The sequence below is a fragment of the Pleurodeles waltl genome, chromosome 1_2 (assembly GCF_031143425.1).
Source record: "Pleurodeles waltl isolate 20211129_DDA chromosome 1_2, aPleWal1.hap1.20221129, whole genome shotgun sequence".
NCBI classification, from domain to species: Eukaryota; Metazoa; Chordata; class Amphibia; order Caudata; family Salamandridae; genus Pleurodeles; species Pleurodeles waltl.
Genome location: NC_090437.1, coordinates 924,069,558 through 924,096,980, shown reverse-complemented (window position 1 = coordinate 924,096,980; position 27,423 = coordinate 924,069,558). Strand labels below are relative to the sequence as shown.

The 27,423-nt window shown below is 44.2% G+C and overlaps 1 protein-coding gene across 3 annotated transcripts in view; it reads left to right on the top strand.

Moving 5' to 3' along the window:
• Window positions 1-27,423, top strand: part of LOC138246041 (CD226 antigen-like) — a 469,508-nt gene that overhangs the window by 333,338 nt on the left and 108,747 nt on the right. For 2 of the 3 annotated variants that reach the window (XM_069200226.1, XM_069200219.1), the window contains exon 4: window positions 13,277-13,642. The exons of the other annotated variant lie outside the window; for it this stretch is intronic. In XM_069200226.1, coding sequence (XP_069056327.1) covers window positions 13,277-13,642 — 366 coding nt within the window. The remainder of the gene's footprint in view (window positions 1-13,276; window positions 13,643-27,423) is intronic. 3 annotated transcript variants of the gene reach the window in all.

The following is a 27,423-nucleotide window of genomic DNA, read 5'->3' as shown; positions in this document are numbered from 1 at the left end:
AGTTAAACATAAGGGTTTCAAATGGTGCATTTGACAGCAAAAACATTCCTTTGCCATAATCCCCAATTTGTCCTTTTCCAAAATGCCACACAAACCCCAATTCAAGCCCACATCTACACAAAGAAGCACACTGTGTTTCCTGCCTGTAAAGCCTGCCCTGCATGTCCAGATCAAGTTGATCAGATCTATATCCTAAGAAAAGATGCCGTAAGGAAGTTTACCCACAAGTAATGGTTTCATAAAAATTTATAATTACAAGCATCTTTCTGCATTATGCATGATGTAAGCGCTCACCCTCAGTATCTCCACATCTGCCTCCTCAAACGTGTTCTCCAAAAGAGTGATGCTTTCTTTCAAGGAAGCTTCACTCACATTGTTGTAACTTCTTTAAGACCAGCGAGCACATAGGAACTGCCCACAAGTAACAACTGCCAGTCCTTTTGCCACCAGCCTAGTGAATATTTCTCCTACCACTATCCACTTCTCCCTCATGTGCTACCTAATAACCTCCAAGCGCTTCCTTTCTAACGCTATATACACCCAACCCCCAGAATATAACATCTCCTTCCTATACCAGCCTCAACTCTTGAGAGGAACAATAACTTGTGGCAAGTGCAGTCTAGCACTCAAATCTATTAAACAAATAGATCAAAGGACCCACATCTGCTTGCAGCATAGAAAAGGCATTATGACGCCCTCGCTTTAGCACCTTGAGCCTGTGTGGGTACAACAAGGCATCATGTTGGACATGAACCCCTTACAATGTTGTTTGTTTACTTGGACTTGCTTCAGAGACACTGGTGGAAAAAGGATGATGGTGGTGTGGGGTGTCGTACAAATTCAATGAAAGGAAAGAAAGACTAAGGGATAGAAGGTGGAGGAGAAGTGCCTGGTTTGGAGGAATGATGGAGAGAAGTATGAAAGAATGGGGGGCGGATGGATAGAAGCATGAATGGTGCTCACTGCACTTTGCATTTGCATATTTGTTCAAAAGTACTGGTTGTGTTGACTTTTCAAACCCATCTAATTTAATTGTTTAATCAATTACACATTAATCCCCATAGTTTAGCAATCTGTATTAAATCCCCTTAACACGAACTTAGATGTAAGGCATGAAACATACCTTAAAAACACAATACTAAGACATACCAAAGTTCAACCAACCGTTAAAATAGAAACAAAAACAATAATAATAAATAATAAATGAATCCAGTGTCTGGCTTTGTCTGTTGTATTTCTGCAAGCTGACCGGACCTCATGTTATAGATCACAAACTCTCCTTTGCAACTATTCCCCTACAATTCAATATCTAATCTTGTCTAGGTTGTCTGTTCTCCCATCAAACTTTGGCATGAACTCACATACCCTTCACATATAATCACACCTTAAGCCTCTTGATTTAACCTACCACATAATTAATGTATTCATTCACTCATCAGCCTGTCCATCTTACATCCCTGCAAAATCCTGACATCTTATTTCATCCCAGAACCAGATTGTTTGAACTCTAGGCCCGTGTATCAAGTTTGATGCTTGTATGTTTAAAAGAGCTTTGAAAACATGGTTGTATAGTGCTAGAAAACATGGTTTTATAGTGCTTCATTGAGATTGGTATGCTTATTTAGTGCACTCTGCCTTTAGGGCTGGAAGGCCTGCCAGAGGGATGACTTACATATGTCACATGCAGTGTGCAGGTGAAGAGGGCACATAGGCTGTTTACATTTTAAGCCTGCACCAAGACATGAACCTGCAAAGGCAGCACTGGGCACACGTAGTGAGAGGGTCCCTGAGGGTGGTACAATCTGTGCTGCAATGCTCGGGGAGCTTTCTTTAGTACCCCATGCCCTAGGTACCAAGGGCACCATTTACTAGGGACTTACAGTGGCAACTAACTGTTTGCCAATGGGGAAAAACGATTGTACAGTTTTAGGAAAGCTATTTGGCACTGGGGACCTGTTTAGCAGAAACCCAGTGCACTTTCAGTCAAAATTACACCAGAAACCAACCAAAAAGTGGGGGGACCATGTTAAAATAGGCTCTTTCCTCCAGCGTATATTACTGAATATTTACATTATATTTACATTACAGAATCAGAGCACATTACCTCTGTGCCCATGTGTGTGTCTCAGAATTGTGTTTTTGTAGAGCCTCGTGGAGGGTGGAGTGCTGTTGCTTCCTCGATCTCTTCAATATCTCCTTTGTGTTATCCCAGATGTGGTGCCATTCTTTCTCCATTGTCTAAACGGAGCTGCATTTTCTTTATCTTTAAAGTGAACTGCATGTCTTCAAAAGAATTAATCATTTTTGAGCTGCTGCATCAGGGGCTTTGACTTGGAAGCGACAAGCAAAGCAGTCCCACAAGTCTGCAATTAATCATACAATAATCTTTTGAACTGGTAAAGTTGTCACTATGCTACATGTGATGGTGCAAGGGAAGGGAGAGTCCTTCATCACAGGCAAAGGACAGAAATATGACCAATCACTGTTTGGCTTCAAATAAAGCCTCACAATGACTGGGCATGGTCTTTAAAATGCCCACCCAGCATGTACTGCCTTTGAATATGGAGCAGCCAGGACAGTCAAAGCTGAAGCTCGTGATCACAGCCAATACTTGTGCTGCTACCATGCTGTTTATAGTAGTAGACAGCATGAGAGCCACACAAAGGTTGGCTGGAGCAGGGGCATCCACTGCTCTGAGGGAGACTAGGTGGCACTGCTGCCTTCCCCCTAGCTGGCTAACAAAGTGCAGGTTCAAGGGGCTGAAGTGTACATGCTGGGCTGGATACAATAAGAGACCTGTCCAACTTTGCATGTGCACTTGATTTTGTCCCTGAGCGTGTACCCTGCCACGCAAAAGGATTGGCTATGCCCTGCCCAAACAGTGCGTGGATGAGGTACTTTTTGTTTTAGTAACGAACATAAACTGTACAACATTTGGCAGCTCAGTGGGGGCAGTGTTTTAACGCTTTTACATCCCTTACGAGCATCCGCCCCTGGTAATATGGCTAACTGTCCCCTTTATTGCAGGTATGTCCTGCATTTGGATGGTCTGTCCCAATGCCCTAAGTCAGCTGATGCGGGTGCCAACTGTTCCACTTTTCGTTGCTCACAGCTAATTGCCTGATCGGACACCCTGAGATGCCTGTCAGGGTGGCCACATCTCACTATTTCAGTTATTTGTGGGCTGTGGAAGAGGCAAGAGGTGCAGCCCAGCATGTGTGCTGCACTATGCAGCTATAGAAACAAGGTTGTCTGCAGAGATGCTTATTGGGAATGTGGACAGCTGCAATTAAACAAAACATGAATGTGTGAATAAAAGCCATGCTTTGGGCCTATGCTATGACTATGCCCTTGTTGTTCATTTCCTCCAAAATGCCTCCTTAAATGTGCACACATATTCTAAGTTTAGGAGACAGAGGCACAGCAGCAGTATGATTTGCACAACAATTTTGCAAGGTTGGAGACTCGAGATTTTAATGCAATACTGCTTGAGCAAAAGGCTATTGCTTTACCACCAAATTGCATTTTGGAGTGTAGACCCTGAGAATTGTTACTATCTACCCTCCCTACCCCAAATTCAGTTCTGGTTTATATACCACAATCCTGTTCACAGCTTTTAGATTGATTCTAATTACCCCTAATCTTGTACAAAGATGTGGAGTTCAAAAGATAATTGCCATAGACCAAACATGTAAACCAAATGGGCAGACTAGGATTAAAACCCATGTCTTTTGGTTCTTAAATGTCCAGCTATCCCATTAAACAGCACAAGGGTTGACTGATTGTGAATGGAAAGGCCACGGGACTACCTTCCTAGGGAAATATCACTGTGTTGTGGGTCTGCCCAGATTTATAGTTCACTGCTATGTTCATTACATTTCGTGTAAGAAAGTGAATTAGTAATTTGGGTGGATGGTAATGGAGAAGCACAATTTATACTCCATCCTTTGCATGTCATCATTTCATAGAATACACATTTACATTTGATTTTATATTTACTTGTGCCTTAATTTGACATGTGTGAGTACGTAGATGCATTAATGACATGCACACACAGGAGTCAACTGCGGAGTCCCCCAAGAATTCTCACTGAGTCCCACACTGTTCAATGTATACATGGCCCCTCTCGCTGCCATCATCAGAAACCCTGGTATGAACATCGTGTCATATGCCGATGACACACAAATCATCATTTCCCTCACTGAAGACCGGACACGGCCAAAAGAAACTTCCACTCAGGAATGAGTATGAGAGAAAGCTGCCTCAAGCTCAACTCAAGCTCAACTCCGACAGGACTGAGCTCATCATCTTTGGAAATGCCATCTCAGCTTGAGATGACTCCTGGTGGCCCACATCCCTCAGTGCCCCCCCCTGCACTAACTGAGCACTCCGCCACTTAGGAATCATCCTTGACTCCTCCCTAGCCATGACCTGCCAGGTAAACTCTTTCACCTCCTCCTGCTGGCACACACTCCACAAACTTCGGAAGATCTTCAGATGGATCCCAGCAGACTGTCGCAGGAAAGTCACCCATGCCTTAGTCACTAGCAAACTCGACAACGGCAACGCCCTCTACGCCAGCACCTCAACCAAGAACATCAAAAAACTACAACTCATCCAGAACACCGCTGCCAGACTCGCTCAAGACCTCTCTTGCTGAGAACATATCTCCCAACACCTGAGGACCCTCCACTGGCTACCAATCGAGAAGCGAATCACCTTCAAGCTTCTCACCCACACGTACTAGGCCATGCACAATGCAGGACCAGCCTACCTCAACCACTGTGTCTTCTTCCACACCCCTGCCAGATCCCTCCGCTCCGCCCAGATCGCCCTAGCCACCATCCCTCACATCTGCAAAACCACCGCCGGAGGACGATCCTTCACCTACACTGCACCAAAGAGCTGGAAGAACCTCCCCCTGCACCTCAGACAAAGCCCGTTGATCACCATCTTCAGGAAGAACCTCTTTGGATGAGGCCCCTTCCCGACCCCCAGCACCTTGAGACCCTCATGACGTGTGAGTAGCTGTGCTTTGTAAATACTGATTGATTGAATCACTGAAACACTGAAGCTTTATAAATGTACATACTAATGTTAATATAAAATGCTTACATCTATTCATTATATACCTTTTACATTTGCTCTTTTGTTGCATTTATCAAATGAAAGTGTATTACTCTTCTTTCCGCTTTGGGCCAGATGGCCAAACAAAACTTGCCTTTTATGACCGCAAAATGGCCGTGTAGCGTGTACTATTCCTATTTTGTGAGTCGGTAACTTGTTACCGACTTGCAAAATAGGGATTGCAACTTGCTATTAGGTAGAGGCATTCCAAGGTCGCCCCTTCCTAATAGTGGCTCGCAAGCCCATGTATGATTGTTTTGTTCCTGTGAATGCAGTCACAAAACAATTGCAGTTACAACCAATTTCAAATTTGCAAACTGGAAGGGGCCCCCAAGGGATCCTTCCCCTTTGTGAATGGGGGTACCAACGCTTGTTCAATGAAACTGAAACGTTTCACTTTTATTTTTTCAAATGCATCCCATTTAAGGAAAATGGGATGAATTTAAAAAAACAAACTGCTTTATTCAAAAGCAGTCAAAGACATTTTGCTCTACTGACCCCAGCAGGCCACCATCCCTGTGAGTGCGGCCATTCCCAAATGGGTCACAAATTATGACCTGCCTCATGAATATTAATGAGGCAGGTCCCTGGCGACCCATTTGGGAATTGTTAACATTGTCTCAGACACTGTTGTACATTTTCTTTTGCAACACGCAATTTGCGATTCACAAAATCGCAAAATGCAAGTCGCAAAAAAATGGTCGTACAGGTGGCCCAAAATTTTTATTATGAAAGGTAACTTGTTAATCTATAATCATGTATTTGAAAAAGCACATAAACTGTTTAGTTCAGGTCAGACAAACTTTAATTGACTAAAGGCCTTAATCCTGAAATATGTTTTGCTTGGATAGTGTGTTTTCTTTATTTGCAGGTGCTTTTCAAGGAGTCGTTAGCAAGAGAAAAGGAGTATTGTTTTATGTATTAGTTGCTGCTAGTAAGGTCCAAGAGAAGAAACTTTAGCACAAGACACGAAGACCTAATGAGCCACTCAAGTCTCCTATTCATTGTTAGAAATTGTGTCTTTAGTTGGCAGAGGTATGTATCCTGCCTCAGTAGGGACCACAGTCCTAATCAGGGTAAATCAGATACACACCCTAAATTAATCTGTGCTTACCCTCTGGTAGCTTGACACAGAGCAGTCAGGTTTACCTTAAAAGGCAATGTGTAAAGTATTTGCGCAATTCTTAAATTACAGTAACACAGTGAAAACACTAAAAAAGACTCCACACCAGTTTAAAAAAATAGAGAATATGTATCTGACCAAATAAAGACCAAAACAACATAAATCCCATAAGTAGAACTCAAAATATGAATTTTGAAAGAATAAACTCCAATATAGTGCTTCGAAGTCAATAGTGCTTAAAGGTTACTTGAGTTCATGCTACACTGGGGTAAATCCAAAGTTCAGGCTGACCTCGATGGAGGGCAGGCTACAGGACCCACGCATGGCCCACCTAAAAAGTACCTTGGGTGGAGCAAGCGTCAGCGGCGATGACTCGATATGTCAGTTCTGATTCATGCAGTTGGGTCGATGTGTCGTCGCCGAGCCTCGCAGTCGGGTCTCGCATCGTCGTCGAACCTCTTACGATGACAGTACTGCATTGTCATCGACCATCGCAGTGACATCTTCAGATTGGTTTTATGTTGTCGTCAAGCCTTGTTGGGAGTGAGAACGAAAAAAGGGGCGTTTTCTCACACAGGTCCTCCTAAGCTAATACGGCAAATTTCAATAGTTCTCATTGTTATTAGAGGAAAGGATGTTGAAAAACCCTCTGCATTTGCAGGTTCCAACCTCACATCCTTCTGCTAAGTCCACTACCTGTGGGGTCTTGGACCACTTCAAACTTCTCGGCCTACCCTTACGTTCTGCCTTTTTACATTACTGCCAGTTTTTCAAGCTCAGACCCCGCCACTAACCTGGTCCCTGGGGGACCCTTCTCATCTACGGGCCACACCTGAGATATAGGAAAGAACTATCCCTAGCTTACCTCCTGAAGCAGCCCAACAGATGAATAATACCAACACGGCTAACAAAGTGAGATGGATCATCCTGACCCTTAGGTCAGGCTTCTGCCCCCAAGTTAGGGCCAACTCAACCCTGTAAGCAAGCAACCAATAGAAGCCTCAGACAGCTGTCAGTGTTAGGAACCTGGCCCATAGCCATTGACTAACAAGTGAATGCTCCAATGTGGTACCTTGAGGAGAGCTCAATTCCAGTCATTGGGGTGGAAGGTATTCACCTACTTACTCCTCAGACATCTCAGTTATAAACAACCTTCTTCCACTCTTACTTCTGCCATCTCTGGGATAGTACCCTGAGACTGAGCATGTGCCTGACAGACTATCACTTCCAAAGGTAACTCACAGCCCCCCTTCAAGGGTAACACTCTGTACCTGTGTCTTGTAGAGGTATGTTGATCCTAGATCCCCATCGGCAGTCGCTGTGTCAGTTCAGTCAGCAATACTACTCCAGAAGTGGACTCATCTGTGCCACCTTTGGTGTCATCTTCTGCCAGAACAGGTAAACCCTGGGCCTCTGGTCCTCCCATTATAGCTGGCATTCCCCTCATACCCCTTACCCTTCTCCAGGGCAACTGTACTCTGTGCTTAGGGACAGGGTCCCCAGAATCCTTAGTTTTTGAAGAAACCTGGGCAGTCCCCCTCCCTTTCTCTTTTCTCACCTGTGGGAGTTCAATGTCAAAGATGCAGTCTATGGACATATGAGGGCAGACATTTATCCTTCTCTGTACAGTTACCCCCTCCCATTCTAAGAACACCATGGCCACTGGGTGGGCTGGACATTCCTGACCCTGCAAACCTACCCTGGCAGATACTGTTCTGGGAAAACCAGCCTTTTCAGCAGTGTTGTTCTGCTGGTACAGTTCTCCTGCAATGCTGTGACAAGGATCTCATTTTCTGTGACTCTCTGTAAGTGATTCCAACCACCTTCAGGGATCGACAGATTACCTTCTGGGTCCACTTGCTAGCTAAGGTATACTAGAGCCTCCTCAGATTAATCCTCCCCAAAGCTACACTAGTCAGCCCTTTGAAGTGCCCACTAGTGTTGCCCATTCTCTTGGGGCATGAGAAATCTCCTTTTCTGTGCCCTGGTTTCAGGCACTCAAAATACCTACCTCTCAAAGGGTTTCTTTCCTCCAGGGTTCATGCTTCCCTGCTGTTCAGAAGTAATTTTCCCCTTATCATACGTTTGGAGCCCTAAGGAAGTTTCTTTTTAAGAATTGCTTCTCCCCACACATTCCTTGTGTGGTTCTGACCCCATCTTCTTAGCATCATCCCTCTGGGATCTATCCAGGGTTGGGGTGGAACAGAAAATAGGCCGTGGCATCAAAATAAAGTTGTCCCCATTATTGAAATAGGAAGCTAAAAAAGTGACCCATGTTTGCAAATTGGGTCAGTTTTTAACTTATAAAGGCACTCTATCTATTTTGCAGTTTATGAAAGACTGCATGGATTTGAGCTTGCTACAAGCAATATTTGTTTTAATATCAGGGAAATCAGCAGTAAAAGCTGGCCCAGCAGACCATAAAACAGGTTTATAAACAGTCAGATTGTGGCCCACACATTGACTTGTTAGATCAGCCAATCAAGCAGTGCCTGATTACATTACAAGCTAGTCCGACCCTGAATCTATTGAACACCCTAGTGTGCACCCACACATCAGCTCCCCTTCCAACTTGTTTCAGATCAAAGAGCTTAGAATTAACCAGATGCTGGTGTAATTGAAGTTGAAGACCAATTATTCAAGATGTACTCCTTCGTAATCAGAATGCGTAGCTCATCATAAGTATCCACTGTGTTGCTCTCCACCCAGTCTTCCCATGCTTTCAAAGATATGTCTATAAAATCTTCCCAAGTTTGCTATGACTCTTTGTGGGTTGCTACCATTTTCATTGAACTATATGAGCCCTAATTAGGCCGGGATTGCAATTACACCAACTTGAGTAATTAAGAGTAATTTGGGGCAAAAATTCTACAGGAGCACAGCGATAATGCACTTGAAAAGAGTGAGCGGCTGCTGACTACTGATGCTCTTGTTCTGTAGCATTTAGCGCTATTTTGTAAGTACAAACTGCATCTTCATGCCCATTTGTGGATGCAATGGTGCATTTGCACTAAGAAAATTGTGCTAAATGCTAGGAAATGTTTCTCACACAATTCCCTAAAATTTTGAGTAATTTTGTGGTAATTATGAGTAATTACACTAGAGAGAATTATACCAGTTACCCCACCTTTTGACCTAATCTAACCTTAGGACAAATAGCTCAAAAAAGCAGTAAGGCCTAACATCTATGGTTGCATCAGAAAGAAGCCTAAGCATGATTTGAGACGACCGTCAGGTCAAATACACCATCCAGGATCATCCCTGGCAGAGGCTCTACCTTGGGATTTAGCCTCTGAAATTGAAGTCAGAATCCTCTAGCGAGGCAAGGATGAAGTCTGTATCCAAGGAAATCCTCTTAAGTCTGATAGCCACTGGAGTCAGTCTCGCTGAAGCTGTTTATTTTGGCAGGAAAAGCTCTGAGCGGGAAAAGTTCAATTTTGCAGCCAGGGAAATCCTCTCTCTGGCTAGATACTTTTGGCGCCTCTGCGTAGTCAAGAATTCTACGTTTGGACAGAGTCTCTTTTTTGGAGCTCAGAATCCTTCTGCGGGACATGTTTGGATGCTGTATGCCATAATAAGTTCCACAAGGTTTGCTACCTTCTCGCTGAGGGCCTTCTCAAATTGATCTGCTGCTGCGGAGAATCTCCAAATGGGAAAAACCTGTTTCTTCAGACCAGTGGTTGTTCCTTGTGTGTATTTGCTTGAGATGTTCCTGGGTCCACCCTAACTGGTCTTTCTGCAAGTGGAAGAAAATCACCTCCTCACATCCTCACACCCAGATAATTGTTTCTCCTCTGGGAACAGTGTTCAACCCTCATTACGATAAACGGTTGCTGGGCAGATACTGGAGAGTCAGCCAGAGCCTTCCACAGTGGAAATAGCTTGTGGGGCTTTGTCATAGTAGGGACATGGTAACATTAAGAGCCTCATTTATATATTTGTCATTCATTTTATAAATTAGGTGGTCAGATTCTCCACCCTGGGAATTAATAAATTATTCGATCCCCATGATGGACCCATGGGCTGCCTGCCTAAACGTAAATCTGGAACTAAATTTCTTCATTTCGCGCTGTTAAATGTCATGCACTTTACCTGGTGGGTGTATATAAAGTAAAAACAACAAGTGATGGACGGAATGCTGAACATTGTCAAACATTCACCCCCAGTACAGTGATCTGGGCCTAAATCCATTGTTTTTTTGCTGCCCATGCCATTCCAGTTTGGACCCAGCCATATGCAAATCAGTCTTGACCCTGTTCCCCATGGGAACAGTCCAGCCCGAACTGCTAGGCCAGGTCTTCCCTGGACTGGAAACAAGCATCCTGGGACCGGTTTCGGGGTTTCACCCCTCATCAGCCAGGCTAGCTTGAATCCAGTGTTTTTGCTTTGTCACCCTAAGTGGGAAGGGTATGCCCAGACGTGGGTCCCGTGCTTCCCATGCCACTGGATTCAAGCTAGCCTGCCTGATGAGGGGTGAAACCCTGAAACCGGTCCCAGGATGCTTGTTTCCGGTCCAGTGAGGACCTGGCTTGGCAGTTCGGTCTGGACTGTTCCCATGAGGAACAGGGTCAAGACTGATTTGCATATGGCTGGATCCAAACTGGGGTGGCATGGTGAGCAAAAGAACGATGGATTAAACCCAGATCTATGACTGGGGGTGAGTGTTTGACAATGTTCAGCATTCCGTCCATCACTTGTTGTTTTTGCTTTGTCACACTAAGTGGGAAGGGTATGCCCAGGCGTGGGTCCCGTGCTTCCCATGCCACTGGATTCAAGCTAGCCTGGCTGATGAGGGGTGAAACCCCGAAACCGGTCCCAGGATGCTTGTTTCCAGTCCAGTGAGGACCTGGCTTGGCAGTTCGGTCTGGACTGTTCCCATGAGGAACAGGGTCAAGACTGATTTGCATATGGCTGGGTCCAAACTGGGGTGGCATGGTGAGCAAAAGACCGATGGATTAAACCCAGATCTATGACTGGGGGTGAGTGTTTGACAATGTTCAGCATTCCGTCCATCACTTGTTGTTTTTGGGGTGTATATAAAGTGTCATTAATTTTGAAAGGGAGCTTTTTCCCTGCCAAAAAGGGTTCATTTGACAGTTGGGTTGCGTTGCAAGTTTACACTGCAGCAGTCAGGCTACAGTGGTTTGCACAATGAGTGCCACAGTTTACAGGCAAAATTTAAATTTCCATGAAAGGTGTGAAATTTTTAGACCACATACTATGGCTTTACAGGAGAGTTAAATATGCCCGTCAGGGATTAGTCAATTTTTACATCTCAGAGCACATACACTGGGCATTGCACAGCAGTACCCCATTGTGCAGATTCCTAAAACTAGCTATAAAATTCTACAAAAAAATGTGGGTGACCAAGCACAAAGGGGGCTGGCTCAACATTTATTTTCAGTGGTAATGTGAAAATTAGGGGGCATATTTATACTCCGTTTGCGCCGAATTTGCGTCGTTTTTTTCAACGCAAATTCGACGCAAAACTAACTCCATATTTATACTTTGGCGTTAGACGCGTCTAGCGCCAAAGTTCATGGAGTTAGCGTAATTTTTTTGCGTGAACACCTTCCTTGCGTTAATGATATGCAAGGTAGGCGTTCCCGTCTTAAAAAATGACTGCGATGCATATGCGTCGTATTTATACTCCCGGGCAAAAATGACGCCCGGGAGTGGGCGGGACTAAAAAACCTGCATTTGCGCCGGATTTTAGCGCCTGGGTCAGGGCAGGCATTAAGGGACCTGTGGGCTCAGAATGAGCCCAGAGGTGCCCTCCCAAGCCCCCAGGGACACCCCCTGCCACCCTTGCCCACCCCAGGAGGACACCCAAGGATGGAGGGACCCATCCCAGGGAAGAAAAGGTAAGTTGTGGTAAGTATTTTTTTTAATTTTTTTTTTGGCATAGGGGGGCCTGATTTGTGCCCCCCTACATGCCACCATGCCCAATGACCATGCCCAAGGGACAGAAGTCCCCTGGACATGGCCATTGGGCAAGGGGGCATGACTCCTGTCTTTGCTAAGACAGGAGTTATGTTAATGGCATCTGGGCGCCCAAAAAAAATGGCGCAAATCGGGTTAAGACGATTTTTTTGCCTCAGCCTGACGTGCCCCATTTTTGGACGCCCAAACGCCATTTTTCCCTACGCCGGCGCTGCCTGGTGTACGTGTTTTTTTTTCACGCACAACAGGCAGCGCTGGTCGGCTAACGCCGGCTAACGCCATTCAATAAATACGGCGCCCGCATGGCGCTTCAGAATGGCGTTAGCCGGCGCTAATTTTTTTGGCGCAAAACTGCGTTAGCGCAGTTTTGCGTCAAAAAGTATAAATATGGGCCTAGATGTTGACCAGTGGTGTTTTTTACAGCCCTGGTGAATGGACTACCTTGTTAGGTGTTCTGTCACGGTGTTTTTAATATCACACTACCTGTATTGTTCATATTTCTAATCCCCACTCCAATATTTTTAGGTGATGGTAGATTGTGAGACCTTTTCTTTACGTTTTGGGGCAGTTTTTTACCATTTCTGTTTTAGGTCATAAAAAATATTTCATTCATTTGGATGTTGGAGTTATTCGTTTTGTAAACTTGTCTTTCCTAAGGTGACAGTAGTGAGCAGTCCAGCTTTTCTCGAGGGGATGGTAAAGGGGTTGGAACTCACATACTGTACAGTATGAAACAGTAATCAGTCGCGATAAATTCAATCCCCAGCTGAGTGATGTCTTATGAAAGGGCTTTATGGAGAGGATGATGTCATGGAATTACAATCCAAAAAAATGTCTACGTGCGGCCTAAGTGTTCTGCAAAGTGAAAATGGAAAACTGGCCACCCCATTGGAATCAGATTACAAAATTGCAATCCGCCACGGATGAACAGTTTCACGTTTATGATGAAGTTGAACAGTCACACGTGTAATGCTTTGCAATGTATTCGAATAGGGCATATATTTTAAACAGAAAATTGCATTATAATTGAAGATGTTGCATTTTCTCTTTATTTGTTTGTTTGACTTTCGATTATTTTTCTAGATCTAAAGCCAATAACAGGGTATGATGTGACGCAGTCTGAGGTCATCGAAGCACAGAACGATTCAGTGGCTGTGGACTGTAAATTTACATACCCTCAAGACAGAGACCCCCTGTGGATTGGGGTGTTCTGGGTGGTCGGTGTTAAGTGGGACGAAATTATCCACTACCCGAGCCAAGAGTCTATCAACCTTGGTTATGAAAGAAAGAGTCCAGAGCTGAGCAGTACTCTTTCTCTTCCGGCCAACAGCGTGACAGACATCAGCAACAAATTGATTTACTGCCTGGTGGTCTTCAGGTTCTGCAGTGGCAATAATGGCTTCACATCTGTGATCCAGCAGGGAGCAGGTACCAGGCTGGAAAAGAAATGTAAGGTTTGAAGACATGATTTATTCCATTCCCATGTTTAGATATCGGAAGCATTTTTTAAGAAAATTGGTACTTTCAAGAGCCTCAGTCATTCTCAACAGCTACTTCTGTGCCCCTATCTGGTAGCCCCTGTCGCCTCCTTGATGAAGGCTGTTATTTTATTTCCTGGTATACTGTGGAGTATCTAAGGGACCAACTACAATTTACAACATGTGAGCCGTGGCCCCAGTTACAATATGCTGGCGTATAGTTTGAAATTTACATTCATAGCGCCTCTTGTATATTTGACTCCCTCAGGCTACAGGAGGTTATGGTGGGATTTACTCTGCCTAACAAAGAAACTTAGAAATTATGGCTCATGTAGTTAAGGAACTATATTTCAAGTGACATAAGCATCTAGAGTCAGCATTGGACTATGGTTTTTGAGGTCTTGGCTGTTCTTGGAAACCTTTGGGTTATCTGATGTCTTCTAGGTTCCTTAGCAGTAAGAAACAGCAACTGCAGACAGAGCTGAACAAGATTGTCTTTCTTTAGGGAAAAGCCAGGTTTTCTGGGGACATCTGAAAGTACTGTAATTAGTGATATCACACAGGTAATCTGGTAATGAAATGAGTATGGTTTCCCATTTTGACGCCAATGAAGTTGTGTAAGAATTGAGCAGACATGCTGTATAAATGTAATCCTTGAATTATGTAACAATGCAAATCCAAATACAGGGAGTTGCTGTAACCTAGATGGGAGTCGATCAGGGCCGACACTGCAGATCTTTTCATGCTTTCAACTAGAAAAGGCAATAATTTTGTCAGCAGCTTCAAGCAGAAGAAGCTGGTAGGAGTCAAAGAAATGTTGTCTACAATGAATAGGTCACAGTCAATTTGGACACCTAAACCTTTGACTGATTTGGCTAGAGAAGAAATACCTCCATCTCATAGGTAAAAAATGAGTTTCAGAGATTGTACTTCCCGTTTCCGCCAACACCTTTGTTTTTTCTGCCTTGAGTTTGTCAGTTGGTTTCCCTCTGGGTCCTTTTATGATGGCTTTTTTGCAGTCTCCGCTCAATAGAACTAAATATGTTAGACTGTAAATTACCCTGTACTAAGTTTGCTATGATATGGCAGGACGTTGTCCTGGTTTCTTGTGGGGCAACGCAGTGAACCCTGGTTGCGGAGACTCCCCAATGATTTCATGTACCACAAAATATTGAAAACATTCAAAACATTGCTGTCTTAAAATGAACTGTGATTGCATCCCACAGAAAATGAGGCCTTTGGCATACCAAATAACTGAGTCAAAAGTCCAGTAAGTTGACCGACAGGATCTAATGCTCAGTGATGGGGGCACTGGTCAAAGTTTAATGGGAGGCCAGTTATTGTTCGAGCAGATCTCTAAAGTAAGAGTCATAACTGACTAGTGGTGCATGGAATGGGCTAGCCCTGTAGTTCCCCAGAAATACTACTATTTAACCTCTATCTCATGAAAGGCTGGCTGGAGAAACAGTTTTCATGTTCTTTCACAGGACTTAGAGAACGTGCTACAGACCCATACTGGTTCTCAGCAGTCGAAAGTTAGGGTTATGGATCTAATATGCCTTTAAACTTGTATATTTCCAGAACTGTATGGGCTGAGGAAGCTCCAGAATCACAGCATCTATCCACAGCCAACTGAGCATAATGCTAAAACAGAAAACTGTGCGATGTTCTCAAGTTTGGAAAGGGTTCGCACTAAGAGAGGATGATAGAAGGCTAGATAAGTCAGTTCAGGCTCAGCACTCCTTTGGTCATGGGGTGTTTTGTGCAGATCCTTGACCCTCTTAGAAGTCTCTAGTTCGGCATCAGCTCCTCTCCATATGCAAGCAGTACAATTTCCTCTTCTACCAGAACAGGTGAGCGCAGCAGCACTTTGTCCGAAGACATAGGCCAGATCACAGCCTTGGAGAAAGCAGCAACTTTCAGAGTCCTGTTTCTGGTCAGATGACCCTCTATGTTTTTGAAGTAGAGCTTCTGCAGAGGGTGAGGTGAATACAAACTAACAATACTAGTCGATTGTATCGAAATCTGGGGTTAGTGTTAAAAAGTTGGAGCCAATCAAGTTGATGTGCCAGGTTTAAAATCCATAAACCCAGCAAACCAAGGTGATGTTTCTCGATTTGTTGCTCCAATAGCTGATTTGAAATAAGTATTTGTTGATTGAGGATGGGTGTGAATATGTGTAGACTTATTTCTGGGGAATCGGCCATGACTTAGCCATTTTTATGTATGCTGATTGATTTTGGTAATCACATTTTTGATCTTTTAAACCAGTGACAAATAATTTCCTATCACGTGTTATTTCTATGTTGCTTGATAATTATAAAGAACTGCAAATGGTAGAGGTCTAGGAAATAATGTCAGTTAGAAGAGTAGGTTAGTTTCCATTTATCAACCGGATGTATTTATCAGCTATTGAAGTTCAAGGAGAGCAAAATGAATGATAATTTTAGTACTATTTTTTAGAAGTACCTAGCATCCAAAGTATTTCGAAAGTGCGGCAGCCTTAGTTTATTAGTGTAATTATCGTTTGCTGCAATCGTCGTCTTGGGGCTTCATTATGACTGGACGGGTAATTCCGATTCCTGCTTAAAATTATGTGTGCACACATTGTGGGCTGGAGTCGTAAGTATTAGTTATGTAGACTTTGGGGCTGATTACGAGTTTGGTGGTTCGAGGACAGCCATGTTGGCCGTCCAACCTCCAACCGCCTGGAGGAGCGGACCAGGCAGCACAGACTGCTGCAGTCTCCTGGAGGCACAAACAGGCCAGCGGAGACTCTGGGGCTGATTAAGAGTTTGGTGGATGGAAACACCCCTGATGCCGCCATGCGGTTGACCTGCCCGCCAGCCCCATTACGAGTTTCCCACTGGGCTGACCGGTGGAAACCAAGATTTCCGCCGGTCATCCCAGTGGGAAAGGGGTGGCATCATTGTCACCGGTTCATAATAGAGCCGACGGCAATGCTGCCGCACGCAGGGGCACCAAGACTTGAAATGTGAACTGTCTACTGTGTAGACAGTGTGCATTTTGAGGGTGCTGGGCACGGGGACCCCTGCACTGCCCATGCCACAGGACCCCTTGTGGCCCCCTGCACCTGGTAGCGCCACAAAAAGGCTGGTGGAGAACAAGGTTGTAATCAGCAGGACTGACTTCAGCGCCACCCTGGCTGATTGCAACCTGCACTGCTGTCAGCCCTTCAGGAGGTTGTCAGATGGACCCCCATATGTCCAGAGCTGCCATGGATCCCTCCTCAAATGTCATGCTGATGCTCCTGCTTGCCGAAAGACAAAAAAATCAATACCGACGTGGACGACAGCAACTATAAGTACACACACTTACCTGTAACATCACCCCTTTAAAAATAGCATGCCACGCTGGCAAAGACATCATAGGGGAGTACGCCGCGGGCACAAGCAACACCTATCATTTGACACACTCTCACATTCTGCAACACGGATGCCGAAACAATCACAACATGCACACTTCAGCCAGCACACACACACTGCACTGCAAAATGAAACTACATATTTATGCATGGCTACACAGCACAGGCTCAGGGACACTGAAGGCCACACAACACACACACAGCAACAACACAACTACTGCACATATACAAATACATTCCACACACTCACACCCAACACTAGCCAGGTGGTCCTTGGAGGGGCTAGGTGGCAGGCTGAGGACCTTCCTGGATTGAGGGCACGTAGTGTGTTGGAGTTGAACCAGCAGATGGAGTGAGGACCAGGGTCCATGGTTCTGGCCGTGGCCCAGGCGTGGGCGGATGCAGACGGGCTTGCTTTTGGTGCGCCAGCGGCTCACCCACTGCACACAGCTGCACAGCAGCCACCATTACGAAGGGGAGGGAGGCGAAGTTCTGGCCAGGTGGGAGGGTGGGAAAAGCGATTCACAGGGAGGAAGGGGGCCACAGGGGCAGCAGCGGTGAGGGAAAAACATGAGAGAGTGAAGAGAGAGAGAAAGAGACAAGAAGGAAAGAGAATCAAATTGAATAAAAAGACAGAAAAAATACACAGAAGTATAAATAGAAGTAAAAGCAGAAGTAAAAGCTGGAGTAAAGAGAGACAGAAGATACTTACATGCAGATGGCTGCTAGGCCACCAGGGATGAGGTGCAGATGGGAGCCTGCAGGTGGAGGTGGGCCTCATACTGAGAGTCAGGCTTGAGGCAGAGGCAACAGCAACAGGAGGAGCTGCGCAGAGGAAGGCAACAGACGCTGACCAGGAGGTCAGAGAAGTCACCATCCCAACAATGTACAGCTCCACAAGTGACACCTTCCCAAAATGATTCAAGGATGTAGTAGCAAGGGCACTCAGGCATGCCACACATGTGGTGTTGCAAGGAACAACGATGAAGTCAAGTCCTAAACCTCATGGAGAGATCACCCATGATAATGTACATTCCCCACGTATCAAGGGAAAGTAGTTTGCTCAGCTGCCAAGATTCAGCCAGGTAAGCCATGTCACATGTATGATGGACACCCATGCATCACAGTCTGCTGTGAAGCACCAGCACCCAACATACGATGGAGAAAACTTACCCCTGGTCAGCAGATGTCTGCCTACACATATCCCCAGGCACATGGCAGAGGACAGTGAGCCACTTCCTACCTACCTTTGTACTGTGACATTTGGGAGGAGTGATCTGTCGGTGAAAACTAACACCCACCAGAGTAGGTAAAGCAGAATATTAGTACACTAAACACAGCCAAATGTGCGATTGGACTGAGGGTTCCCCACAGTTTATTCCTAGGTCCTAGCTCCAAAAGGATGAGTACACCAGTTGGAAACACATGGACCATCTACACCAATTAGATCCCAGATGATCTGTGACACATGACACATCCCATATTGTCAGGGGGAGTAGTCAGCCCCTCATTCAATCACCTGGCAAAGGGTCAAGCATGAATTTGCCTTCTTTTCACCCCCCTGTGGCTGCTGTGCTGCCCTCAAATACCCATCCAAGTCTGGGTAGGCCACTGCCAAAATGTGGGCCATTAGGGGGGGTCATGGTCTTGCAGGCCCCCCATCCTCGTTGGGAGGACAGCCCCAGCTAGGCCTCTGAGATCATCTGGGCCCAACGTCTCAGGTCCTCCCACCTCATCTGACAAATGGTGCTCCACTTGGCTGTGGATCTCCAGGGCCCACACCTTTTTGGTGATGGCTTTCCAGATCCCATTCTTCTGATGGGTGTTGACTTGCATAGAACCAAAGACAAAACAGGATATCATGTACACATGTCCCATACAAAATGGCTGAGTCACATACATGTCAGTGCACCAAGCTTATAACATCCTCTCTTGACTATCCTGTCCACTTGTGGCACATAGAAGTCATTGGACACAGGGACATGACTACAAACACTCCCCACTTGAGTGCCCTACACACCTCCAGCTCAGGCCCTGCACTGACTAGGCAGGCCACCTGTGACTTTTTTGGAACATAAGTTAGTAACATGACATTGACCAGGAGCACTATGAAAAACATCACTCAAAGTGGCAAGTGACAGATAAACCACACAGGAAACAATGCACACAAACATCCACTGCCTCTGAATGTGACCCACTGCATACAGTCCCTACAGGTCACAGCCAGACTACAGTGCTCGGATCGCAATGAAGGGAGTGACATGTTGGGCACACCTGTTCACGTGTGAACCTGTGCAGATACAGTTGCAGGCACCTACTACTTCAGGGGGTGGGGGAGTCTGTGTTTCACATCAACATTATAACACATGTGTGTTCACTAAACCTAGAGTACCTTAAGAGCATGCATTGTACATGCCCTGCTATATGCCCAAACAAAAGAGTCCAATATCATGGCACATCAGTTAACAAAATACTATTTACAATGCAATGACCAAAATGCAAGGACCCTGCACAGGACACATTAAAGCTAGATGAAAGAGACAACAGGGCTAGGGATCAAGGGACCTGCGAAGACTATGTAACACACATTGTCAAAGATAATAAGAGCACAGCAGTCACAGATGAGCACCCTGCCCCCAATGCAACTCCCATACTAATCAGTGGACAGAGGCTCAAGAAGTTGCATATTGGGACTATCACATGCTGTCCAGGGATACAGGGTGTGGGCACAGTGTCACACTTGCATTGCAAAAGGGAATCAATACCAGCCCTGATATCAACTGATACTGTGAGTAACAATAGACAGGCCGTGGTCTCTGCAAGGAGGAGCAGACAAACCTGCAAAAAACATGGTATTTGACGATCACATGCATCACAGTACACCATGTAGCCTACAGCCAATTACCATTGGGTGTCTATGTGCAGAGCTAAGGGGCATAGTGAGTCATTACCTGACTTCCGAACAACGGTCCAACAGTCCAACAAGGCTGAGATTACTGTGCCTACGTAGACAGAGCACAAATAGCGATCAACCCACACATGCAACATGCATTCACCCCTCCTGCTGTCATGCAATCACATGTGACCATGCGTTGATAACATCTTCTGGCAAGAGTTGCCTGGGAATGGCTGTCATGACACCTCACCTAGTCAAGTGCATCCGACACAAGTTGGGTCAGGGAACACTCACTACACAGACACCATATTGTCTCTGGACTCCAAACCTGTCACTTGACATAGAAACATGCCTATTAACTCACCTATTAATGCACACTGACACCACCTACAGGGCTTTGACTCCACAATCTGAGAAACTGGGCCAAACCCTAGGCTAACTGAAGCTAAGATAAGTAGAAGTACAGAGAAATGTGTGCAGATGCGGCACTTACCTGCTTCTCCGGTGCGCCATAGAGCTGTCCATACAGGGGTCCGTCTTCCTCCACCAGCTACTCCAGCTCTTCTGGCAAGAAGGCAGGGGCCCTATCACCTGTAGAACACTGCATGATTGCTCGCGGAGGAGGTACACAGCAGCTCAGGTAGTGGAGGTCTTGCTGGTGGCAGTGTCAGGAGTCAAATGAAGGATTGAGCAGAAAATGGTGGTAACGTATGCCACATGCGCGACCTTTACCACCAGCACACACTCTCATTGGCCCAAGACCACCACAGGCAGCAATGTTATTCTATGGCAATGTCCACCACTGTAGCATCCGCCTATCGCTATGACGACTTCCGCCAGCGGTTGCAGGCAGTTCCTAATGTTCAGTGGAATGGGTCAGGCATCTGCCATCTTAGAGGCATACAATGCAATTAAACGCTATTTTTAATGCGCCACAATTTGGAAAACTTTCTCCTGGCCATTCTTGATTGCTTGCCTTGTCCTGTCATGTAGGTCAATCCTTTTAGTCATATTCCTTTGTAGTCCAGCACATATGACAACATAATTGGGGGCACAGCCACCACCCCTTCCTCCACGCGCAATCCAGGATTTGGGGCATTGAATCACAGTCCCAGTGGCAAGTTACATGCACATATTGTTGCTGGCCAGATAGATGATGGGTACACATGTGGGAAAAAGTAAGGGGGTAACGTGTTACTAATGTGTAATTGTTAGTGGTGATGTGTGCTGTGCATCATGTCCTCAGTGAATAACATGACATGTCACAGTTTGTATATGACATGTATTATGTAAATTGCAAGGAACACAATGAATGACAGCCATATTATTCTTTTGTCCCACATAGTTACCCTGAGAGAAGAAGGATCAGACAACCTCCTGTGTACCATCCACTGTCAGATCTGCAAGCCAGGGAGGACAGACATGTAATCCAGATATGCTGCCTGGATAGGATCTTTATCATTAGTTGGAGACAGATCTGATGCCAGTCACCAGTCATCCAAATAGCATACCACCCATTACACAATCCATGTCAGTGTTTCACTTCCTGACCACAGGGTCCTTCCAAAATACAGTAGATGTCCCAGCCTATGTTGAGTCTGGTCTTGAACTATGTCATCTAAGCAATGTTGAAAGACCTGGACAGCTACATCAAGGTGAGGATTTTGCCCTTATGAAGGCTGAGTTCTATGGCTTGGCACCCATCCCACATGTGGTGGGAGCAATTGATGGTACCCATGTAGCCTTGGTTCCACTACATGGCAATGAACAGGTCTATCGGAACAGGACATATTTCCATTCCAACAATTTGTTTGGCGAACCTGTACATTTCCCAAGTATATACCCGTTATCCGGTTTCAGTCCATGATGCCTTCATCATGTGGACCAGAGCTATTTCACAGCTGATGACACAACTGTACTCAAAGAGGGCCTGGCTGGTTGGTAAGTAACATATGTCATGTATGTTTGTATGCTATGTCTGCTGCTAGTGAGACGATGCTTGGGACTAATTGTTGCATTGTTGCACACTGTCGCATTCCCTTACAGTGGACTCTGCATACCCAACCCATGGTTGTTGACACCAGTGAGAAACCCACCTATGTCAGGGGAAGTCTGCTTCAATGAGGCACATTGAATGACACAGCCTGTTGTGGAGTAGGCTTTTGGGCTCCTGAAAGCAAGATTCCAGTGCATTGACAAGACTGGTGAAGCCCTCCTCTACTCACCCGGAAAAGTGTGTAAGATCATTGTGGCCTGCTGCATGCTCCACAACCTTGTCCTGAGGAGAAACATCCCATTCATCCTTGATGAGGGGGAGCTGGCAGTACTCCCACACACTGTAGGGTTGTCCTCCTCTCAGGTGAGTAGCGTTCACAAGGGAATTTCAGGACATGGTAATCTTAAGTTTGGTACACAGTTCTGTCCTCACTAATGGTAGTACAGTGCCTGCTGGGAAGTGTGGTGCAGTCATTTCCCTTTTCTAAACCCAGTATATGGAGATGTGTTTCCCCTAGGTGGGTCTAGTTCCCATGTGAGGTGGCAGACAGTGGTCTTTGGAAAGGTGGTGGCTGGGCTGGTGGGTGGGTTGACAGTGTAGGTGGCCAAGGGTGGTCAGTAAGCATGCATGACAATACATATATGTGCATATTTTGTGGTTGTGACTTACCTGACTCCACTTCCCCAGGTATTCCTGTCAAGCCCTCAGGATGCAGGATGGCCAAGACCTTCTCCGCCCATGATGGCCAGACTTCAAGACCGCAAGCTGGTGCTGGATGCCATGGAATGTACCTTCCTGCTGAGGTCGTTCCACCACTTCCTGATGTCGTCCCTTGTGCATGGGGAGCTGCCTACAGAATTCACTCTATCGACTATCCTTTGCCACATCTCCATTTTCCTAGCGATAGAAGCTTGCTGGACTTGGGCTCTAAATAGTCTTGGCTCTACTCCATTATTGTCATCCACAATGACCCTTAACTCATCAATTGTGAAACAGGGATTTTTCTGGGGTGACATGGTGGTGATGGAAAAAAAAATGGGTGGGTACTGGGTGCTAAACAGGTGACTGGGAGTATGTACAGTGGAGATGTGCAAATCTGCGTGGTGTGGGTGTGTTGAGGGTGTGGGATGTGTGCTGAGTGAGAGATGGAGGGGTGCCTATTTAATTGGAAAGTTTGTATTGATGAGGGATCTGGATGATTTATTTTGGGTGGAAGCTGCAAAGGATTATGGTGTGTGAAGGGGTGTGTTGTATAATGTACTTTGCAGGTGTGTTGAGTGTGGGAATGTGTGTCTGCTGTGCTGTTTTCAAATGCATCCAATGTGGTGTTGTGTATTACTGTGGTGACTACCGACCGCCGTGGTGCAAGCCGCCATTGGAAAATCGCCATGGCAAGACCACCATTGCAATTTTCAACTTGAAAAAGGGCCGGTGATTGGTTGATGGGCTGGCGGTGCCAGTGGTTAGACTGCCTATCTCTTGCCCTCCCTAGTCCTAGTGGGGTCCGTTTTTTGTCTGGCTTTTGCCGGCCCTGCCTGTGTAATTCGTAATACGGCAGTCTGTCAGACCACCAACATGGCATTATTTTGGCGGCTCGATAAAGTTCACACTCTTGTTAAATTTCCGTAGGTCAGGCCTGCTGGAATTTAATGGGCAAAAAGGCCCAATAATTAGAGAAACATTTGGATTTTGATGCCATGAGAACCAACTCCCTCATAGTAGTCGGCCAATATGCGAAATTACCCTCTTTTACAATTCAAAAACTGCCAATTTGAGGTTTCTCTGCACTAGCACAATACCGAAATGGCACTAAAATACCTACACGATTTGACATATGCTATTTTACAAAATAGTACGTGAATTAATGTTAGTACTTTACTGTTTTGCGCTCTGCCTTCAATGCCATCTGAATTTTTTACCAAGGAAAGCAGAGTGTGTCAAAAACCATGCACCTTGGCGCAGATTCAAAGCCTTGAACTAGCAGTACAGCTCAGCAGGTGCAAAAGAGCACATCGCTCTACCTAAGCCTCAAAGAGTATGTGCTGTTTGGGCCTCAAAGTCCAGTTTGACTCTGGAGTAAGCACAAAGTCTGCTAATGCAATGCCTGAAACTTAAGCCAGTCATTTGTATAACCCCAAAACAGTTTGAAAAAGATCTTGTCGATACATACAGGGCCATCATAGGAGCAAACATTAATAACAAGCTGTGAGCAGTATCACTCCAGGTTTGCTTCACAACGTAGGTGGCAGTGGCACTGAAAAGTGGTCTAACACAAATTGAAGGAGCACTCCAACATAATGTGTTGAAATGTCCTGAAGACTGCAATATCTCAAAGATACTTTTAGGCCTCAGTCCGGATGAGGGCTCCTTAAAAGGCTGTGGCCTCCATTCCAATGCAGAGGCTACAGAGCCCCTCGGCACACCCCTAGTCTTGCAAAATGGAATGTCCCACATGTTCTGGGAGTTTCCTCACAGAGCGAGGGTAGAGTATTTCTGTCTTGTGCTGATGTTGTCCACATGCAAACCCTAAGTAGTGCATCCCTGACAATGTCATACTCCTTTGTGGTTGTGCTACACAGATGGTGTTTTGAATATTGTAGCTGGCAGTGACTTTGCTATTAACAACTCAGGATTTGCCAGCCTTGGTGTTTGGACAAAATATCAGAAAAAAGTATTGTGAGACTAAAATATCTTGTCATAAATATCTGAACATCAAAAATTTCACAGGCAGGAATATCAAAGGTAAAAAGATTTTAGTGTTGTTTTTAATATGGTTGTTAAAAATATTGACGTAAAAATATTGTTGTATAAATGTTGTTTTAAGTGTTAATTAATATGTAATGTACTGTAGTGTGTTTGATTGTATGTGTTTATTATTTTTTGTTTATGTTTTTAGTAATTTTTTTATTTATGAAACTGTTAAAATATGTATTTTTAGTTTTATTAATGTATATAATAGACTGTTGCATATTTTTTTGTAGTGGAATATTGTGTTATTAGGGGATAAGTGTGTTGATATTTTTACAAAATGCATTTTTTAAATATAAAGTATAAGGTAATAATTTTAAAGATAGGCAAATTAATAATTTAGAATTTGTAAATGTATTTGATCACATAAGAATTTTAATATCTTTTAAATCAATGTTAATTCATATATGTATTAATTATATTACCATTTTTAAGGGAAAAAACTATATTAAGAGTGAGAAATATTTTTTATTAAGAAAGACTATTTTGAAACATTTATTTTTTATTAACAAATTAATTCTAAATTGATATTACTTTTAAAAAATGTTTTAAACTATAAAATGTATATGCATATTTTTTTAGAAATATGATTATTATTTTGTATTATTAGTATATTATTATTGTTATTGTTTAAAGTTCATGACGTTAGTAAATATTTTAAACAATATATTGTTGAATAGTAATTAAAATATAAAGTTAATAACCATAGTATATACTCGGTTTGTAGTTTAAATTAGTGTGTTTTTATATATACTTTTAGTTAATTTTATTTTAAAATAATGTAAGTATATAGAGCATTGAATATGTATGTAATATTTTAATATGCGGCATGTTATGTAAAATGATTTAATTTGAAGGGGATATTGTAACTGTCAACTCTTTAGTGTCCAACGTCTTCCCCAAATTGGCTTGATTGGGAGTGGGAATAGTAAATGTCACCCCTGTAGTGTCCAACACCTTCCCCCAGTATGGTTAGATTAGAGTGGGAACAGTATATGTTACCCCTTTATTGTGCAGCATGTTCCCCACATTGGTTTAGATTGGAGTGGGAATAGTAAATGCCAATCCTTTAGTGCCAAACACCTTCTCCAAATTGGTTTAGGTTGGAATGGGAATAGTAACTATCACCATTTTAGTGTCCAACACCTTCCCTAAATTGGTTTAGATTGGAGTGGGAATAGTAAATGTCACCCGCTTAGTGTGAAACACCTTCCTCCAATATGGTTTGATTGAAGTGGGAAAAGCAAATGTCACCCCTTAGTGTCCAACACCTTCCACCGGTATTGTCACATTGGAGTGTGAATAGTAAATGTCACCCCTTTAGTGTTCAACACATTTCCCAAATTCTGTATGATAAAGACATGTCACTACTTGTTATGTTTTTATTAGATTCAAATGTTTTTGCAGTTTTACATTTTTAATTAGGCATACTTCAAGTAAAAATACAAACATATAAATTATAAAAAATATATATAGAGTTAAGAAAATAAAACATTTTTTCATTGTTTTTAAATGAAAAAATCACATAAATCATATTTATATACGTTTGTATGTTGTATATTTTCTAGTCTTATTTTTCATTGATAACATTTTTTTTACATTTCGTAAAAATGTTAATATATATATTTCGAACATTAGTCATCAGTTGGTGGCCATTTTTTAATGGCTACCTTCTATTTAGTAATCTTGTAGTGTTATTTGTAGTCTATGTCCCCAGAACCAGGTCGTGGTAGGGTGCTGCTGTTTGTCAGAACAGGTAAGTCCTTTTTAAGGGTTTTGTAGGTAGGGATTTAGGAAGGAGGTTTAAAAGTTAGTCATGGTGTTATTTGTGGGTATTTTGTATATTCAGATGGATTGCTGTTAGTTTTTTTCACTAGTTTGTTGTTCTGTGTTTTTGTAAGCTGTTTTAGTAATATATCACTAGGCTAGGAACAATTGTGGGATGTTAGTTATATTTTGATGACTAAGGGCCTCATTGCAAGTTTGGCGGTCCTTTGGCAGCGCTGGTGGTCGGACCCCTGTCGGCTTGCCAATCTGACCACCAGATTACAAGTTAGGTGGGCCTATGGACCAAAGACTGCCACGGTTCCACCGGCACCGCCAGGCAGCACAGACCGCCACGGTCACGAGGCTGCACACACAGGTCAGAGGAGCCTGTGTTTCTGCCAGACTCATTAGGAGGTTGCACACCACCAATGTGACCATGGTGGTCCAACCACCACATTTCAGCAACTGGAAACAGACAGTATAAAGAGAGACACTCACCTGCAGGAAGCCTCATATGTCCGATGCCACCATAGAGCCCATCATACACGTCCTGCCACTGCTGCTGCTCATCGAATGACCACACAATCAATGCCATTGTTGGCACCACCAACCGTAAGTACACACTTCTACTTGTATCATTGACCTCAAAAACAGATTGTAGTGCTGTCATCCATAGCATATGGGGGGTACTCCACAAGCATAAAGAACACATCTCATCCTATACACAGTCCGAAACATATATGAAGACTGACAGGTTTACAGTCACAATAAACACGCTTTGGGCAGCTCACTCACACTGCAGTGCAGTACTACACAAATACACACAGCCACACACCTCAGTACAGAGATACTGAAGACTACACAACATTGTCTCACACATCAACAACAACACACCAACAGCACATATACAAATACAACTCTTATACTCACATTCCACACAGGTCAGGGACTATCCCACAT